General features: G+C 37.2%; 1 protein-coding gene across 5 annotated transcripts in view; it reads left to right on the top strand.

Moving 5' to 3' along the window:
- ATXN2 (ataxin 2) overlaps positions 1-20953 on the top strand; it is a 94405-nt gene that overhangs the window by 23925 nt on the left and 49527 nt on the right. For all 5 annotated transcript variants that reach the window (XM_054594300.1, XM_054594299.1, XM_054594303.1 and 2 more), the window contains exons 3-5: positions 423-482; positions 974-1045; positions 1638-1788. In XM_054594300.1, the coding sequence (XP_054450275.1) occupies positions 423-482; positions 974-1045; positions 1638-1788 (283 nt within the window). The remainder of the gene's footprint in view (positions 1-422; positions 483-973; positions 1046-1637; positions 1789-20953) is intronic.

Here is a 20953-nt window from a genome sequence, read left to right as displayed (position 1 = left end):
TGTTTAGTGTACAGGTCTCTGAATTTTGATGCACGCAATTTTATAACAATCACCATAATCAAGATGGTAGAACAGTTCCATAGCCTCCAAAAATCCCTTATGCTACTTTGTAGTGAAACCTACTCTCCTAACTATTGACCTCTCTAGTCTGTTCTTATGATTTCGTCTTTCCTCATATGTGTAAGTTCACTTTTGCTTTCTGTATCATGTATACATTGTTAGTTGGTATGACTGATTTTCCTTTTGAAAACCTAAGTTTCTATTCTCTAAGGAAACAAAAGACAAGTAAACCAAATCTTCCTTTAATGCACATAAAATATTACAAACCTAACTAAACATTTTATAACAAAATAAGTGTTAATTTTAATATATATACAAGGATAAATGCTAATTGCTAATAATGTTTTTTCTTAATATTACAGATAACTTTTGATGGAATCTATGCAAATATGAGGATGGTTCATATACTTACATCAGTTGTTGTAAGTTAGCAGCTTATTGGGGAGAAACTGCCTTGGGAGTATAATAAAGTAATAAAGTTATAAAATGTGGGGGAATGTTTCTCTATGTCACATTTTTTGGGTCATATTTAATCATAATTTAGAAAAAAGGGATTACAATTCTACCCAAATTATTGTAACTCTCACTATAAAAAGCATTCTTGTTAACCCTGCTGTGTACATAATAATATTACTATTTTTTTAGTGCATTATTTTGTCGCCTAATAAAACTGGAGTCAGAAACACTTAATTTCAGTACTTAAGTACATACTGTAAATTCTGAGCAGGATACTCTGAAGAATTTTGAGAATTCAGTGTATTGCTGATCTTTGAAAAATTTATTACTGTTCTGTCAAGTGAACACCAGATATGTTGAATGGAGCCTGATGAGCTATAAAAGTAAATTGAAAACAATTACCCCCCGTGACTGAGTAGCACACTGTTTCTTTGATAAATTCATTGTATGTTTTTAGGGATCCAAATGTGAAGTACAAGTGAAAAATGGAGGTGTATATGAAGGAGTTTTTAAAACATACAGTCCTAAGGTAATTTTTACTCTTTTCCTTTTTGTTAATTAACATGTGAAAGCTCATGAATCATCAATTACCATATGTCTGTGTGGCTTCCTGACAGTGTCTGTCTAGTTTCTGATTTAGCAATCTCAAGTTATGAGGTGGGTATGTTTGTCACATTTTCGCGCTCAGTGTTTCACCTATAAAGCACTTTTTAAACTTCGAATGATTTTGCTCTTCAGTTTCTGATACTGATTATTTTATAGATGGTATCTATAATCAAAAAGAGTTCTTGCTTTGTGTGCTTATTAAAATATTTTGACCTTTTCAAGCATTGTGGACCAGAAGAGGGAGGGATTGGGTTGTCATTTGTTTACCTTTTCATTACTATTAATGTACTTAAGACATACCATGGCAGCAAGGATCACCTTTTAGGTGAGATTTTAGAGTGATGGAATGGAAAAACATTGTATTTTTGAGAAAAACATATAAATTATAAGTTTTCTTCAGATAGGTTATCTTTTCCAAGGGCATATAAGAATGAGTAGTATTTTGATGTGCTGAAGAATGCCTGTCAAGTTTATTTTATAAATGTTTGAGTACTTACTCGTGTTTTTCATTTTAGTGTGATTTGGTACTTGATGCTGCACATGAGAAAAATACAGAATCCAGTTCTGGGCCAAAACGTGAAGAAATAATGGAGAGTATTCTGTTCAAGTGTTCAGACTTTGTTGTGGTACAGTTTAAAGATATGGACTCCAGTTATGCAAGAAGAGGTGAGTCTTCATTTCCCAAATATACGTCATGGTTTTTAAGATTTGTTCAAGCAGACTCTACAGTCTTTTTTAAAAAGAAATATGGGCTTTTAAAAATAATCTGATTAAGACAAATGGGAACTTCAATGCATTTTTGTTGGAAAATATTTAAAACTTGAGTGGAAGATTCCTTGGTGCTTTTCGTAGGATAAATAATGAGAGTTTGTGTTCTATTAAAAAAATAGTTTGGAAAGGATTTTCTGCAGTTTCGTGGTTAAGAATGCTACTGATTATATGCAACTGAAAATTTCTTGTCCCATTTGTTCTAATTTTTTAGTTTTATAATGCTTATAGTTTTATTATGCTTGTGGTCCTATAAATGATTTAGTTTTAGTTCTGTAAATGCCCTGGAAAAGAAAAACAAAAGCACAGGGTTAAGGTAGAAAGGCAGAGATCTGTGGAGAGAAAACAATGATCTAATGAAGGTAAATAGTAAAATAGATCATGTATATTTGAAAAAACGTTCAGAGTATGGGAATACATTTTGAGACTATAAAGATGAAGATGTAGTTATATTAAAAATTTAGTATGTTCTAAGTGTCTGTTGAGGAGGAAAATGCAGGAATTGCTGTTAGGCATTTAGGGAGCATACTTTGCAGGGCTGAGTGTTGAATAACATTGAAAGACTCTTTTGGGCAATTTTGAACTTGGTTCTAAAATTCTTAAAATTGAATTTTCTTTTGGTTAAATTCCATAGTCATTTCTATTGCAAATTGTAACTCAACAATTTTTAATTTTTATGATTCAGTTTATAGCTACAGCTGTTTTAATTTGCTAATTTTTAGGCACCATTGTTTAGAAGTTGCAAGCCACCCAAAGGCTAAAGCCTTTCTCTTGGACCTCGTAACAAGGTTCTCACGTATAGTTACCTTGCTTTTTCAGAAGCTAGCAGTGCTCGATAGTAACTGCTTGGCAGTGTGTCTGTGTCTGTGATTCACGACTCTGTCTACGAGTCCTTCAGTGGCCCATACAAGGAAACAAGTCTTTTTTACTTGTTGCCATTGGAGCTGATCTGGTTTATGCCTACGGGCACAAATACATAGTTATACTTATGCTGTTGAAGTATTTTCACTGTTTTAAATTTAAAAATTGACTTTGCAAAGGGAAAATAAAATTTTAGTTGAATTTAATACATAGCACTCTGGAAAATGTATTGGCTACAACAACAAAATGTTCCCTGTTCTGTTGGGTACCAGGACATTTAGCTAACTGCCATTCACAATATGCTTTGTTTTTTGTTCTTAAAGTGAATAGCATTTCCTAAATTTGAAACATAACTGTTAGTTGGAGATACAGTATCCCATTCTTCATTGCTGTTCAAAATTCATATCTTCAAAATTTTATTATTTTTGTTACTTTATTATGCCTTTATTACTCAAGTGATTTGTGTTTATTGTAGAAAGCCAAGAAAATACAGACCAGAGTGACAGTTCTGACAGTGTTTGGTACACTCAGTAAGTGAATGGATGAGGACATCCAATAATGGAGTAATTTCAGGTGTTTTATTTAAAGAATGAAGTGGTTCAGTGAATTATACAGTTGTGTCCAGTGCATCGTATCCTGAAAATAGTATTAAGTCACATGTTTAGGATTTCTGGTCTCTGTAACCAGATTCTTAACACTATTCTGGTAGAAATTGCCTTATATGACAGTATTATGACATGACTTCTGGTCAAGAAGATGGCACAGGCAAACATGGCTCACCTCTTCACACAACCACATCAAAATTACAACTAGAATGTAGAACAGCCATTACTCAGAACCATCAGAAATCGAGTTGAATGGAAGTTCGACAGCTGGGGAATTAAAGAAAGCACAGCCATCCAGAGTGGTAGGAGAGGTGCAGACATGGAAAGGGCTGGTCGCACACCCATGTGTGGTGGATAAAAATTTGGGAGGGATATCTCAGGATCCAGGAGTCCCAGCCCCACACCAGACCCCTTAGCCCAGGGTTCCAGTGCCAGGAACATAAGTCCCCACAACTTTTGGCTGCAAAAGCCAGCGGGGATTGAGCAGATGGAAGAAACTTCCGGAGCCCTAAGCAGTTCCTCTTAAAGAACCCACACATGGACTCACCTATCAGATGCACTCCCTCTGAGCTCTAGCACAGGGGTAGCAGCTTGAAAGGCACCAGTGGTGTACAGGGACAAACCGAAGCGTCTGGCATCAAAGTGAGCAGAGACCATTGTCCCTTCCCTAAACCTTCCCCCCACAGAGCCAGCAAGCTGGTGCCGTATCTGAGGCTCCATCAACCTGGCTAACACTGTTTGACCTACCTTGGAGATCCCCAGACACTCCGCCCCACCCAACTTTACGGACCCACAAAAGCTCCATCTCCATATGAATGGCTGGTCTCAGCTCATGCTTCACAACTTCCTAAATCATCTCAGACAAGCAACAGCTGGCCTCACTGAGCCCCAGACCTAGCACTAGCAGCACCCAGCCTAGATTCACAGTTTGGCTTCGCCTGGGAATCTCCAAACCCAACCACAAAAGTAGTAACCATCTGAGATTGCTTTATAACTCAGGCTGGGTAGCCCTGGGCAAAACAGGTGGTGTCTGATCTCAGCCAGCACCACTCAGGAAACCCCAGGGTCAGTGTACCCAGTAGACAGCTACAGACTACATCAGAGCACCACCACCCTGCCCCTGCATAGCTGATCTCCAGGGAGGGCGGAGGTTGGTGGTCAGTGGTCACAGCCAATCTTTGCAGCTGACTGGCCTGGCTAAATCCCTCCCATTGACCTGCCAAAGCAACCAAGACTGAACTACAAGAGGAGAGTGTACTCAGCTCACATGAAGGGCACACCTTGAGCACCCAGCTTGGATGATGGGGGAGGCTGTGCCACTGACCCTACAGGACACCCACTACATTAGGCCACACTGCCAAGACTGGGAGTCATAGCAGCTCTACCTAATACATAGAAATGAACACAGGGAGGCTGCCAAAATGAGGAGACAAAGAAACGTGGCCCAAATGAAAGAACAGATCAAAACTCCAGAAGAAGAGCAAAAGGGAGATCAGCAGTCTATCAGATACAAAGTTCAAAACACTGGTTATAAGGATGCTCAAGGAACTTAGTGAGGACCTCAGCAGCATAAAAAAGACCCAGTCAGAAACAAAGGATACACTAATTGAAATAAAGAACAATTTACAAGGAAATAATAGTAGAATGGATGAGGCTGAGGATCAAATCAGTGATTTGGAACATAAAGAAGCAAAAAACAGCCATGCAGAACAAGGAGAAAAAAACAATCCAAAAAAAATGAGGATAAGTATAAACAGCTTCTGGGACAACTTTAAGAGGTCCAACATTCACCTCATAGGGGTGCCAGAAGGAGAAGAGAAAGAGCAAGAAATTGGAAATTATTTGAAAAAAAAATAGTGAAAGAAAACTTCCCTAATTTGGTGAAGGAAATAGACATGCAAGTCCAGGAAGCACAGAGGGTCCCAAACAAGATGGATGCAAAGAGGCCCATTCTAAGACACATAAGATAAAAAAGTAAAAACCAAAATTTTTGCGTAGTATAAAATTCAGATTTTTCCGTGGGTCAAGATTCTTTTTCTTTCTTTCTTTTTTTTTTTTTTAAGTCTTTGGCTTTATATTTGAAGAAAACTTTTTAAAGCTAGTAAGCAACAATGTGGCTTCTAAGTTTTTAATGCTAGCTTCATTGATTTCAATAAATTTTAAAACCTGTCATTTATATACAAAAGTGCAAGTGAATAAGAGTCTTAGAAATAATTGATAATCTTGTTATGATATGGTGAGTAAATCTCATTTGCTTTCTTGAATGTTATACATATACCAGTTTGATGAATGGGCAAAATGAAAAGTAGCTTTACATCTTGTAAGCTCTGGGCTCCTTTTGCACACATAATTAGTGTATTTTATCCTTTATTTGAAATCTATTGCAAACAGATCTGGGATGTTTTCATTTTTTCTCTTCGTTTTGCCTTTAACTTTTTTTTTCAAGTAATTGGCATGTCATTTCAACTTGCTTTTTACTTGGTTTCCTGTCCTTTCTAAATAGTGTTCTTTCTTACCTGCTTTTCTCCCTCATCTTCTTTCTGCACTTCTTATTATTACTCCTTATTCATATTTTGCTCTTTGATTTAATACCCCAACTCAGCTGTTTTTAGTTCTGTGGCTTCTCTTCTACTTTCTTATTTCATTCTTCCTCATGATTCTTTCTACTGCTTTATTTCCATTGTAGTATTCTTAGCCTAGAGAACAGGAGTCAGTAAGCTTAAGGTCTGTGGGCCAAATCCACTCATCAGTAAATAAGCTTTTATTGTAACACAATTATGCCATTTATTTATGCATGATCTATGGCTGCTTTCATGCTACAGTGATAGAGTTGAGTAGTTGTAATAGAGGTATATGGCTTGCAAAGCCAAAAAATATTTAATAGTTGGCCCTTTATAGAAAAAGTTTGCCCATTTTAGTCCTAGATCATTTTTCTTACTACATTTGGGCTGTTAGGGCTGATCAAAAATATATATTTCACCACACTGGTTTTGATGAAATAACAGAGAACATACTTTGTCTCTAAACTCATGCTTTGACTGTAATCTAATACTGTGTAATTTCATTTAATTCCTTATTTGTGACCATTCAAATTGAATTTAGCCTGAAGAATCACTTTGCTAACCAGCTCCTTTGTCCCAGTAAGTGAAAAATCATGCATGATTATTGGCAATGCTCTCCATCTACCAATTGTCTGCTCCCTCCGCCATCTACAAATTTATCTTCCCCTTGTCATCATTGTTCTTTTTCCTTTGGTTTTTAGGGAATGTCTCACTTCCTGTTAAATCTCAGCTTCTCCAGTCATGCCCTTGATTCTGTCCATTTTGCCCTTCCTGGGTTCTTGCTCTTTTATATCACCTCTCTGTTTCTGAACTCTTAACCTTTTCTTTTCCACTTACTCCTTCCCTTTAGCCTGAAAACCTATTCAAATCCCTCTCGTCCTAAAAGGATTCCTTTTAACCTTGAATTCTTCTAGTGGCTACACTGCCTTTCTTTCTTTCTTATCCAAACTTCTTAACTCTTATTTTTTACTGACTTCTCATAACATTCTAATCTGCCTTCTATATTCCCAATTTGGAAACTTCCGAGACTACCATTAATCTCTAGTTGCTTGTTTTTTTTGTACTCTTTCTCAGTCTTTGTTGCATTTGACACTGCTGATTTCCCCCCTTCAGAAGCTGCTCTTCTCATGTGTCTTATTAATTATTCCTTTAATAGTTTATTTTTGGGCTTCATTTCCATCACACTGCCTTTAATGTGTATGTGTTTGCAGTGTTCTTCTTTGCCCTCTGCTTACCACGTATCAGTTGCGTATATACGCTCATAGTATCAACTAGCATATATAATCCCCCTCCCCATAATAGCCATATCACTTACTTATAACATGTTGTATTATAATTAGATGTTTCTGTCTTTCTCATTTTTATACTTTGAGCTCCTTGTATGTCGCTACTGTATTTTTTTTTTTTAATCCTTGGAGGCTAATACAGTGTTTTGGCACATAGTACAGGTATAATATAAATGCATTTGAATGAATGAAATTAGAGCCTTTATGTAAAGAGGAAGCTATAAGTGGTCTTATGTAAATAGCCCACCAACAGATATTACTGAGCTGTAGAATATGTTCATTGCTGTGTTTGTCACTATGGACAGTAAAGAGAAATTCAAGACTTAATCTGTTTTGGGTCCCTTTTGAGAACTTAGTGAAATTTGTATACCTTAACCCTCGAAAAAACACACACACAGATGTCTACGTTTAATTTCATGGTATTCACAGTTCCCTAGGGAGTTCATATACTCCATGTCAAGAAGCTCTGCTCTAGGCATTTTTAGACTTCGAGATACCAAGCCATGGGAAAGAAATGAAGAAAAATGGGATGTTGAAATTGGTGGCAGTGTTTTCCAAATGGAGCCCAGAGACAGGTTGTAATCGGGATATCGTACAGATTATTTTATTCTTATATTGCACTACTGTGTCCTCCTGTGCCCTGTAGGTCTGATTGGACGAAGCCCTCTGAGTAACAGAGGGATCTCTTCTGAAAGGCATGACAGTAGGAGTGCCATGGTCGTCATCCTAGGAAGAGGCAGATCCCAGTGCAGGATATGGCCTGGGAAGCCTTGGATCCTGAGAAATTTAAACGTGTTTCAAATTCATTTCTGGTTGGTGCTCTAGCAGGTTGGGCAGGCCCCAACCTTGCAGCTGAGTAGGCACATTCTTGGAGCTAGGAGTGCTGTAGGCTTTATAGATGGGCAGGAAGTGCTAAATTGAACATAGGCTTTATAGATGGGCAGGAAGTGCTAAAGTTGGACCGTCAGCTTTAAAGCTGGTTGATCAGGATCAGCAGCCTGCCCTCTGGGCAAGAGGGAGGAGAGGCCTTGTGGTAGGTAGGCAGCTGGGGTAATGGATAGGCAGGTGGTCTGATGGCTGGGGGCTGTCCAGGTAGCTGGGCAGGAAAGCCTTATAAGGAGGATGAACTTGGGCTTGTGGACTTTGGGGAGCAGCTTTTCTAGCGAGCCAGCTCTAAGTAACTCCATATTCTGATACTCTTTTGTTAAAATTGAGTCATTACAAAATTTACCGCCTCAGCTGTGTTGTGGGCTAGCAAAAGGTGTGTGTCCATACTGGGGGCAAGTAGACTAGCATTTACGGAGATCACTGTGTAGGTGGCACAGAGATCGTTGAAGTGTGTGTGGGCCGGGGGAAGGTATGGTGGAACCGGTGAGGGAAAGCTAAATGGAGTAATTTGAGATACACAGTAGGATGTTGCATATTTATTAAAATAAGGGCTCTATTTAAATTTTTCTTTATACATTTTTATAGGATATAGAACTTCTCTGCTGTATCTATTTGTATGCTAAGGTCAAAGCAATAATGCTTTATTTATTAAAGACAAAAGGAGATAAAAATTTAAAAAACCTACAGCATAGAGTTTTATTTAGACAAAACTAAAATATTGTTTAATACTGATAAGAGTGAAGTGATCTGATTCAAGATATCTTTGGAAACTAATGATTTCTCTTTTATTTAATAGCATTAATCAGCTAGACAGTATTAAATAAAAACATTCACAATAGGGACGGGACTTAAAGTGTGTAAAAAGAAACATCGTGTACATGTAGTAGGTAAGCTGATGACTGTAAAAACACTGCAGAAGGACCTAAAAGATTTGACTAAGTAGAAAAATGTTCCATACTTTGACTGGAAATATTTAACACTGTAAAATTGTCTGTTCTCCTCCGAGTAATCTCTAAAGATAATACCTCTGTGTTGTAGAAATTGGCAAAATGATTCTGAAGTTTATAAGGTATAATATGTATTAACAGAAGAATTTTGGAAATTATTTTCCATCATACAGTAAAACCATATAGTAAAATGTATTAGAATTAAAACAGTTATTGCCCTGGCTCGTGTGGCTCAGTCGTGGGTTCAGTTCTAGGTCTGGGCACATACACAGGTCGTGGATTTGATCCTCTGTCCGGCCACATACGGGAGACAACCAACAGATATTTCTCTCTCCCACTGATGTTTCTCTCCCTTCCTCTTGCTCTAAAAGGAATGAAAAGTCCTTGGGTGAGGATAAAAACAAACAAAAAAACGTAGTTATCATAGTGGTAAAAAATGGAGAATCCAAAAAAGACAATTTATATAGGTATTTTATTAATATGTGATAAAGATAATATTTAAATATGGAGTAAAGGTGGATTTTTCAGTAAATGGTATTGAGGCATTTCAGGGGGGAATTAGATTCATGCTTCACACCAGTCACCAAAGTGAAACCTAAATGGTTAGAGAGGAAAATGTTAAAAAAAACTATGTAGAAATTCTAGAACAAATCTATGAATTTATATCATTTAGAGATGGGGAAGGACTTTATAAGCATGCCATCAAAGCAAAACGTCATACAATATTGAAATATTTGATTATAAAAAAATTAAAGACTTTTATTTGTGCAAAGTACCATGAATTTTAGAAGACATGCTCCAAACTGAGAAAAATAGAATAAAATAATTTTTACAAATGTCTAGTGAACATATGGAAAGATAGTCTACCTCACTAGTAATCAAAGAAATATAATTTCAAAGCCATGGAATGTGATTTCTTTCCTCTCTCAGCTTGCTGAATGGCAAAAGTGAGAAAGATTAATACTTGTGATAGTGAAGGACTCAGAAAACGACTTAACACTGCATGTTGTCAGACTCTCTAATAGTTAATTCAAAATGAATCCAGGACATTTTCAGGAAGACAGTTTACTTGGTAGGATTGTGTAATGCTAGTATACTCAGTTTCTGTCTGGTTTTAGATTTATTTTCTCTTGCTCTACAGTGTCTCACTGGAGACTTACGAATAGCAAATATATTAAAACTAGTAATGAAGCAGGGCAGTGAAAGAACGTGAATAAATTGTCTCCATTTTAATTTCTATTCCATCCAACTAAATATAAAACTGATTGCTTTTTTACCCAGATAGCCCTGGCAAAAAGTTTTAAGTGAGTATGTGCATTTGAACACTTGCTCTTCTAATTTATATTAAAAAGAACAGCCCGAATCTATGAACTGCTTTATGTATTTACCAAGGAAACAGAAAGGCAGGCATACATATAGCTGTAAGAATTGGAATTCATTTCATTTACATTTTCTTTACCTATTCTTGAACACTTCGGCTATAGATTTGAGAGTAAGTTTTTGTAAAAAGACTACTGTGTTGGCTGATAGTACTGGCAGTTCAATTCCTAAATTTCATTTTTTGATTCCTGAATATTTCTGAATTTACTTTTTTTTTGGCCCTAAATTTTCTGTAAAATTACTTTTTCCTTTTTCCTTTCACTCTCATTCTTTAACTTTTGATTGCTTTTCAAATGTTAAATTACTAATTACAATGCCTTTTATGTCTCTAGAAGGTTTAGAAAAACTAAGATGAAATCTTTTATTTAAAAAATACTTTGCTTAAAGTTTTAACCAGAGAATCCAATTTGTACTTCTCACATATGTAATTTTTTTTTAGTAGGGAAAATAAGAACTATTATTTTTTAAGTAGGACATACTTTTCTCTCAGGGATATTTTTGTTATGTCCTTTATTATAGTACTATAAAATTTAATTATTCATTTTATATAGGAGAAATATGAGGTGTTTTTTCTATTATTATTATTATTGATGCATTCTGGAGCAAACTGGTGCTGCCTAAATAGAACTACAGGCTCTAAGCATATACTCAAACTTTTGATCACATAATGTAGCATCAAAAGTATTTGTGTGGTCACTTGTGAAGCCCGCTACCCTGTGCTCTTTCTGAATGGTGCATTGATTGAGATGTCTGTTTTCTAGTCATATTCTAGGCTGTTCTGTTGGTCTCTGTAAGAGGGACAGAGACACAAATTAAATTGCAAACTAAATATTTTTAACAAGAATAGTATTTTTATTTTTGGGTTTGCTTTTTCGTGTAAGTTGATTCTTTCCAGACTTTGGTCAAAAGTGTACTTAAGTCAGATCAAAAGAAAACAAAATGACTTGGGTGGTTTGTTTTGATTGTTTTTTAATTTCTAATTAATTTTTTAAAACAAAGTAGGTGATGTTTGGACAAACTAAAGACTTGACAGACTGTCCTTTTCCTTGGAGCTGCTTGCTGCTCAGGAAAGAACTCACTCAGGTGGTTTACTGTATTTCTTACAGCTCATTACTTCCGCTTTCCCTCCGCTGTATGTCCCCCTTGGAGGCTGACAGCCTTTAGGGCTCTGCCTGCCCCAGCCCCTGAGGTAGCTTCTGCCCGGTGTTCTCGCCGAGGCGCGCTCATTTGTTTCTCGAGTGATGTATTTATTTTGAGTTACAGGGCTCAGGAATGTTTTACGCAGATCCCAGTCAAATGTAACTGCTGCTTAGAGAACAGAATAATGGCATTTTCCTGCGAGTTGTGGGTAGCTACCAGGAAGAGAAGACCTTCCCACAAATTTTTAAGGGCTGCATTTTGAAATTGTGTAGGCTTTGCAGAATGTGTGTTGCTGTGCTTTTGAGTGGAGGATATCCCTTTTGAGCCTTTCCAAGGTAGCTCATAAGCAGTGCAGCCTTTTATTTCCAGTATAAATAAATGTTGTCAGATCCCCAAAGTTACTGATACTCACACACAAAAAATGATTTATGTAATTTTTCTCTTACAGGAATTTAGGAATTTGAGGCTTTGTAGCCTTGACCTTTTTTTAATTTTACCATTTGGTTATTATTTAAAAAGAGGAGAAATTACTAAAGCTCTAAGTTATCAGTGTGATTCAGTTTCTGAGACCAATAAGCACTCTAAGAAACCCTGTATTTTTCTTACTAGCTTTAAACAGGACAATGTGCAAAGACATGATTTAGGTAGCTCCATTTTAGGTTACTATAAAGCAGATGATTATGTAGGTTTAGGGTCACTGGTTTGATACATTATTTTCTGTCAAATACATGTGCATTGATTTGGATGCACAGCAGTGTGCCTGACAGATGGAAGCAGTCGGCCTGTGTTGTGACCGTTTCAAAATGAGTGCCAGTTCAGTTAAAGTTAGGAAAAAAATGAGTTTGTTCCCCACTTTAAACTTCTTCCTACTGATGTTTGTATTATTTTGAATCATCAGAAAGTATACTAGGCATCAAGCCCCAAAACTTGAAAATCAGAATGATACTGTTCATATGTCAGTCTCTTGAACTACATGCCTCTGATAAGATCAAGGTAAGAAACATAAGATCCTGTCTAGTCTGAAGTTTCCCAGAAAATGTATTATTTTGCCCTTTTAAGCCACATAGTTTTGCAAAGAAGTAAAGGATTTTAGTTTTGTAATACTGACATTTGTTCCTCATTGCTGAGTCACAGGATAGCATTGTAGTAGGAAAAGAGTTCAAGCCCTGAAATACCAGCAGCTTTTGAATTGCCTTTCAGTACAGTAAATTTTCTTGTATTTGGGGCCACTGTCACCTAGTCCTTATTACCCTGGACTATTGAGAGCAATATTGGATTTTTTAAAAAGTTTTATTGAGATATAATTCACATGCATTACAATTCATCGATTTAAATTGTACAATTTAATTTTTTTAGAATATTCACAGAATTGTGCATGTTACCAAAATAATTAAAAAATTTTTAGTGTAGTCCCAACATTGTGCAGCTATTAACAATCAATTTTATTTTTTTTATTATTTTTGTAATCCTCACCAGAGGATTTTTTTTTTATTGAATTTATAGAGAGACAGAGACATGCTAATCAATTGCCTCCTCTAGGCACCCCAACTGGGGCACTCACAACCTGGGTATGCGCCCTGCTTGGGAATCGAACTGGCCGCCTTCCTGTGCGTGGGGCAGTGCTCCAGCCAACTGAGCCACCCAGCCAGGGCTCACCAGTCAACTGCAGAACACCTTCATCACCCTTAAAAGAAGCCCCGCACCCTTCGGCGGTCACTCTCCACTTTCTTCCTGGGCAACTACTAGTCTTGCCGTCTCCATAAATTTCCCTGTTCCAGACATTGCATATTAATGGAATCATCCAGTATGACCTTCTGTGACAAGCTTGTTTCACTTAATAGATAATGTGTTTAAGATTTTTCCACGTTGTAGCAAGCATCAGTACCACTTTCCTCTTAATTGCCAAAGAATATTCCCTCGTATGGGTATATTACATTTTCTTTATCCACATACCAGTCGATAAAGCATATGGGTTGTTTATACTTTTTCGATTATCATGAATAATGCAGCTGTGAACATTCATGTGCGAATTTTTGTGTGCACATTAGGTTTTCAATTCTGTTGGGCATATAACTAGGAGTAGAATTACTGCGGTCATGTGGTAATCTATGTTTAACCTTTTGAGGGAATTGCTGGGCTGTTTTCCAAAGTGGCTGTATCATTTTACAGTCCTACCAGCAGTGTGTGAAGGTTTCATTTTTTCCATGTCCTCACCAGCATTTGTTTTTGTTTATCTTTTTGACTATAGCCACCTTAGTAGATAGGTATGACTTGGTATCATTGTAGTTTTGATTTACATTTCCTAGTGATTAATGATGTGCATCTTTTTATGTGCTAATTGGAGATTTGTATATCTCCTTTGGAGAAATGTCTTCAAATCTGTTGTCCATATTTTAAATTGGGTTATTTGTCTTTTTAAAATTTTTTGAATGATTTTATTTATCTTTTAGCGAGTGAGGAAGGGAGGGAGAAAAAGGTAGAGAAACATGGAGTGGCTGCCTCTCACGTGGCCCCAACCAGGAACCTGTCCCACAACCCAGCTCATGCCCTGACTGGGAATCGAACCTCAACCTCTTGGTTCACAGGTTGGCCCACAGAGCCATACCAGCCAAGGCAGGTTATTTGTCTTTTTATGACTGAGTTGGAAGAGTTTCTAATATATTTTGGATACCAGTCCTTCCCTTACAGACATACAGTTTGCGACTATTGTCTTCTATTTTGGCTTTTTACTTTTTTGATGGTATCCTTTTACCGCAAAAGTTTTTAAATTTGGATGAAGTCCTATTTATCAATGCTCTTTTTTGTTGTTTGTGCTTTTCATGTCATGTTTAAGAAGGTTGACTAAGATTTATTCCTCTGTTTTCTTTTAAGATTTTTATAGTTTTAGCTCTTATATTTAGATGTATGATCTATTTTGACTTAATTTTTTGTATAAAATGTGAGGTAGGGATCCAACTTCATTGTTTTACATATGGATATCTAGTTGTCCAAGAGCAACCTGTTGAAAAGACTTTTCCCCCCATTAAATTGTCTTGGCCCCTTTGTTAAAAATCAGCTGACTATATATGTGTAAGGATTTATTTCTGGACTCAAAATTCTAGTTCTTAGATCTATATGTCTATTTTCATTACACTGTCCAGATTACTGTACCTGCGTAGTAAGTTTTGAATTCAAGATGTGTTAGTCCTTAAAGTGTGTTCTTTTCCAAGATTGTTTTGGCTATTCTGGGTCCCTTGTATTTTCATGTGAATTTTAGGGTCATCTTGCCAATTTATGCAAAATGACATTTGGGATTTCATTGACTCTGTAGATCAATTTGGGGATTACTAGCATCTTAACAATGTTAAATCTTCTAGTCCAAGAACATTGTACGCATATCTTCTCATTTACATTTAGGTCATTTTCAGTTTCTTAAAAAAATGTTTTGTAGTTTGAGGGTAGAAGTTTTACACTCGATGCTATTATAAATGAAAATTTTTCTTCATTTCATCTTCAGATTGGAGCAATATTGTTTTACGGTCTTTATACCCAACTAATAGAAAGGTTTCTTTTGACTCTTACTGGGATAGGCATCGTGATCTTTCAGCCTCTCAAAGTGAGAACACACTTGGAGCACGTCTGCTCTGCTGCCGGTTGCTGATTGATTAGTTTTCCTCTATACTCAGTGCCATTATGCACATCTGCCTTAGAAGATTCCTTCTCTGTTATAAGTAAACAGTTTCATGATTATTATTTTGAGGGGTCTTATTTTTATTGTTTCTTTGTAGTTTCAAAGTTAATATTTTATGAAACACCTTCTGGACATAAAAAGCAAAAAATCTTTCCTTATCATTTATTTCCTTTGAATCAAATGATAAAGTAGAATGGTAATTTATTCTATGACTGGACATATAAAATACCTATTATAGATTTTTAGAATCCACACTTAGCTAGATTTATTGTTTTAGCTCAAGATAGTATACTTCCAAAAAAGATTCGCTTCTTTTTCAACTGTTATTTTTCTTCAGCTGCTTATAGCAAAATAAGATGCAAGGATTCTTTCTGTTTAAGTTTGGAAAGGAAGTTGTGGTTTTCTTCCTCTTCACTTTGCTCTATGAACTTTTCCTTAGTAATGTTACATTCACATTCTTGTCTTCCTCTCTGTTCCCATTGATAGTTTGTGTCCAAACATCACTGTAATTTCCTAATTAATTTTTCCTCCAGATTCTGTCACTTCCAGTGAACCTTGGACATTATCACAAAGAAATTCTTAAGCATTGCTTTTATTGTATCATCTCAAAATCTACAGTGGCCTGTACTGCTTACAGAATAGTTTGGCTAAATACCTGGCATTCAGGGCCCTTCCCAATGGAACTTCTTTTTTTTTCCCAACCTAATCTTTCATTATTGCCTATACCAGTGGCTAACAACCTTTACTGCATTTTATTTTTAAAACAGAATAATTCTTTCTCTCTGCCCCCAGTGCAATCTCATGCTGAATCCCAGCTACAACACAGCAGTCGGTGGAGGAGAGGAATGGGAGGTGTCCTTCCTATAACCTTACTTGTTCAGCTTTCCCTCTCTGCTTGAGGTCTCCTTAAGAAACCATAGGGTTCCTTGCAGCACAGTCGGAGAACCAGTTGTCTCCCTCATCCTGAACATTTAGCTTTACAAAGCAGTGTGCAGTATCTTTCTGCCAGTGTGTTTTTGTCTCTGTCCACACATTACAATGTCCTGGAGTTTAGAAATCCTGTTTCTAAAACTAGGGATGTGTACTCCCCATGGGGTCTAGAATTAATGTCTTACACATTGGAGGTGCTCAATGTGTATCTAGTCTTTCAACTGATATTTTAAAAATTTTATATAGTTTTACACTCACTATACCAAACCAGGGAAAAACTAGTGTTTTTTCTTTTTTTACATAGACATATTGCCATAGATGATTAGAATTATAATTACCACTCATTTACAGGAAACTCAAAAAAGCAATCATTTCTAGCCAAATCTAAAAACAGCTTTCTACAGTATGACATATCCAGAGTCTGTTTTTCTAACGGAAGGTTACTTCTGGTAGGCCTTTTAATATACTTTTAAAATATAGGAAACAAAATCCCAAGTGTTAACTTTGAAAATAAGCCCCCATCCTGACCCTTGTGGCTCAGTTGGTTGGGCATCATACTGCAAAGCTAAAGGTCGCCAGATAGATTACCGGGCATGGCACATGCCTGGGATGCAGCCTGGTCCCTGGTCGGGATGTGGTGAGAGGCAACACATTGATGTTTCTCTCCCTCTCTTTCTCCCTCCCTCCCTCTCTAAAATAAATTAATAAAATTAAATGAAATCTTTAAAAGAAAAAGAAAGACAAGAAGCCCCCAAATGATTCTTATACAAGTGAGAGGAGTCAAGAGCGTAGATAAAGGAGTTAAGTATTAAAGCATGTATACAGGCTATTTGAAAGTCTTGTAAAATACTTAACTTCCCTTAGCTGTCGTGTGTTAGAAATGCACACATACTTGAATTTATATGTACATACCTAATGAGTGAAGAACAGTGAGAAATCAGCTTTATTTCCATTCAGTTTGAAATCGTAAGAGTAAAGGTTACCATACTTTAGAGATACGAGGTCTGTCCAGAAAAAGTCCAGCCATTATTAATGTAACAAGAACAGTTTGCGTGACATTGATGTAACTTGGCAGCCAAGGAGAGTGGACTGGAATGTGCATGGACTTCACTGTATTAGTCAGTAGGGGCAGTAGATGCCCTTGAGCGAGGATGTGTCCTGTGTAGCCGCTGCATTAAAAATAACTGAACAAGTAGAGCAATGAATCTGCATCAGATTTTGTGTTAAGCTTGAACATTCGTCCGTGGAAACTGTTCAGATGATTCAGAAGGCTGCAGCTGTGGACAACTGATGATTGGCAGCTTCATCACAACAACACACCTGCTAATGCATCACGTCTCATGCAGACGTTTTTGGCGAAACATCAAATCACTCATGTGACTCAGCCCTCCGACAGCCGAGATTTGGTACCCTGTGACTTCTGGCTTTTCCCAAAACTAAAATCATCTTTGAGAGGGAAGAGATTTCAGACCGTTGATGAAATTCAGGAAAATATGTTGGGGTAGCTGATGGCAGTTGGGAGAACTGTGTGAGATCCCAAGGCGCCTCCGTTGAAAGAGACTGAGGTGTTACTGTCTTATGTGCAGTGTTTCCTGTATCTTCTGTCTTCTTCAATAAATGTCTCTTTTTTTATATTATGTGGCTGGATACCTGCTGTACAGACCTGGTACATTTACTTTTTGTGCTAATTAGGGTAAAAACAGTCCCTTTTCTACTTACAGGTCACAAAGCTCATTTTCCTTATTCAAGTACCCGAGAGGCAAAGATATGATTAAGTAGCTGGTTCTTCTCTGTTTGGAGAAATGACATCTTTTTCTATTAAGAAACAAATTATTTTATAATTTTGTATATAATGTGAGAATGCAGGTGGTTGGCGCTTTTTTCTTAATTTTGTTGTATTGGGCTGTCCTGCCTTATGTTGTTATGTCTTATTGACCATGTTGTTAGGTCACATGACCGCTTACCAGTGTGTTCTCCTTAATGGTAACATCTCCATCTCCTGGGAAGTCACAGTTCTGCCACTACTGGCTTTTATTTTATTGAAGAATTTTCAGCTGCTAGGTCAGGAAGAGATGATAAGCAGGGAAGGCTCTGTGGCCTGTTTGGAGGTTACATGTGCTGCAGAGATAGATCCTGGTTTCCTGTCCCCTTCCACCATGTGTGAATTCAGGGTGACCTATGTTATGTTTTTATTACTTTATACTAGCTCTCCCTGATTTATTCTTGCCTAAGAAAATTTTATTTGAAGGAAAAACTTTAGGACTGACTTTCATGGATCTTACTTCAAAGACTTGAATTTTATTGTTGTACAACCATCATCTCCATGATATATCAAACCACTTCTAACATTTTAAGTATGAAATAGTTTTGCTTGATAGGCCCAAAATTACAATTAGAAAATAGTTGTGGTCATTGAAAATGAACAGTATCCACTCCTGCATTTTTAAATAGACAAGTGCTTGTCTGGTGTATTTTGTAGTGTAACTATAACTTCTTGGTATTTCAGGTTTCCTATAGTTTCATGGCTAGGACCCTGATACTTTCAAAATGTTAGTCTGCGAAAGGGAGATGTTACAAAAATTTATTTTCAAGTTGGTTATTTGGAACAGAACACTATTCCTATAGAAACCTAGCCTCTGAGTTCTGTTACGTGCTTTTCATCTCTACCCCGTGTTAGCAGCCTGCTTTCCTGACTTGTCGTCACTTGTAACTGCTGCTCTCCCAGAATGCCCTCCAAGATCTGCTCTGACCATAGCCAGCCTCACCTTCACTCTTCTATTCCCTTCCTTCTCTGCCTCTCACGGGGCTCTTGGACCCTTCCCAAGCCTTGTGTTTCTTTAAAGAAAGAAATGGGGTCATCTGTTTGATCTTCCTCTGGCCTTCCATTTTTAAACTCCTCTCTGTCTGCTCCTATAGATAGCCTGCTGGGTGTGGCTGCGGAAAAGCCATTGTGGTGCTGGTTGGTTAGAAATACAGAGTTCCTGGCTCATGCTGTAGCCTCAGGAGAGCTCAGGAGACCTTTTTTTGCCTGTTTCTGCAGCCTTAATGACCACTTCTTTAGTCTCACACTCTATCTACTCCACTGCCTTCACCCGCAGCAAAATGCTCTCTCTCCCTGCTTTGGAGAACATAGAGGCACAGTCCTTCTGGATCCATGGGCTCCCAAGTGGTTTGTGAAGTGGATTCAGGGCATGAGTGAACTTGGATGGGCAACAGAAAATACTACATTTTTATTTTTATTAACCTTTACTTGAAATTTAGCATTTTTCTCCATTATTAATGTGGGCAACAAACCTAGTGTTTACTGTGTCTACACCTTCAGCACCTATAGAATTCAGTTAATTTTACATCACTTGTATGGATGTGACTATCTCGAAATAATACTTATGCTCATTTCCTCTTTAAAATTACAGTAGTTAGATTTGCAGTGAGATCTTGTTTACTGCATTAATAAAGAAGCATATATTATTACGGCACAGATTTTGTCTTTGAGATTTTGATAACTGCATTTCATTATAAATGATTTCCTGCGTATTTTACACAGTTAAATCCTTAAGCTCCCTTACCTGTTTTTCCCTCCTGCCTGAGTGCATTGCCTCTACTTGTCCCCTTGGTCCTGTAGTTCCTACCCACACACCCTGGACCCTCACACTGTGTTCATTTTCTCCACCTTTTTTCTTCATGCTATTCTTTAATACTATATTCTTTCATATTATCTATATAATGAAATACGGGGTTTGGTATATACTTATAGTGTGAAAATTGATAAAAACAGATGAATATAAAATACAAAGGTAATCTTACCTATGGATTTGTGTATGTTTGGAGTTTTTTTTTTTTTTTTTTTTTTTAAACTTTTAGAGAGGGGAAGAGGGGGAGAAAAAGAGGCAGAGAAACATCAGTGTGTGGTTGCCTCTTGGGCACTCCCTACCGGGGATCTGGCCTACAACCCAGGCATGTGCCCTGACTGGGAATCAGACTGGCGACCCTTTGGTTCGCAATTCGGCACTCAGTTCACTGAGCCACACCAGCCAGGTCCATTTGGAGAAATTTTATTTTCAATGTTATTCTAGTCTATGTTACAGCCCCTTTACTTGCCCCTACTTAATTATTGCTTGTGGGTTTTTTTTTTTTTAATTTTACTTTTAATTACAGATTTTAGAGAGGAAGGGGAGGAGAGAGACAGAGAGACATCAGTTTGTTGTTCCACCCATTTATATATTCGTTGGTTGATTCTTGTGTGTGCCCTGATCAGTGATTGAACCCACAACCTTGGGGTATTGGGAGGATGTGCTCAGCAACTGAGCTATCTGGCCAGGACTTGCTTGTCTGTTTGAAGTCCTGATCACTGTTGCTATTAAAGCCATATCCTTTTGTTCCTTAGAACTCTGTTCTTAAACTTTAACACTTTTCACATTTGATCCTAAAGGATGTGCTTTACGTCCGTAACTGCTCTTCTGTACCTAGGAACTCCTGCAGGAATAAGCAGGGATTGTTGTATCTTAGATATGACTCCCCAGCTCATCCAAACTCAGTGATACCCAATAAATACTCATCAGTTGTGACATCGGCACCGACTATAACAGATTCTATTGTGTAGAGATTGGTCCTTGTATAACTAACTGATAGTACATGATAAATATTTTTTAAAGTCATTGAAAAAAGTCACAGTATTAATAATTGGTCAAAACAGAACAATATTATTGAAGTAACATTTTTTTACTTATCTAAAATTTCAGCCCGCGCCAGTGTGGCTCAGTGGACTGAGTGCCGGCCTGCAAACCCAAAGGTCATT

This window comes from Pteronotus mesoamericanus, unplaced genomic scaffold (assembly GCF_021234165.1).
Source record: "Pteronotus mesoamericanus isolate MK-2021 breed Mesoamerican mustached bat unplaced genomic scaffold, CSHL_Meso_final scaffold_507, whole genome shotgun sequence".
NCBI lineage: Eukaryota > Metazoa > Chordata > Mammalia > Chiroptera > Mormoopidae > Pteronotus > Pteronotus mesoamericanus.
Note: the sequence above shows the minus strand (reverse complement) of the source record. Positions and strands in the feature narration are given on the sequence as shown.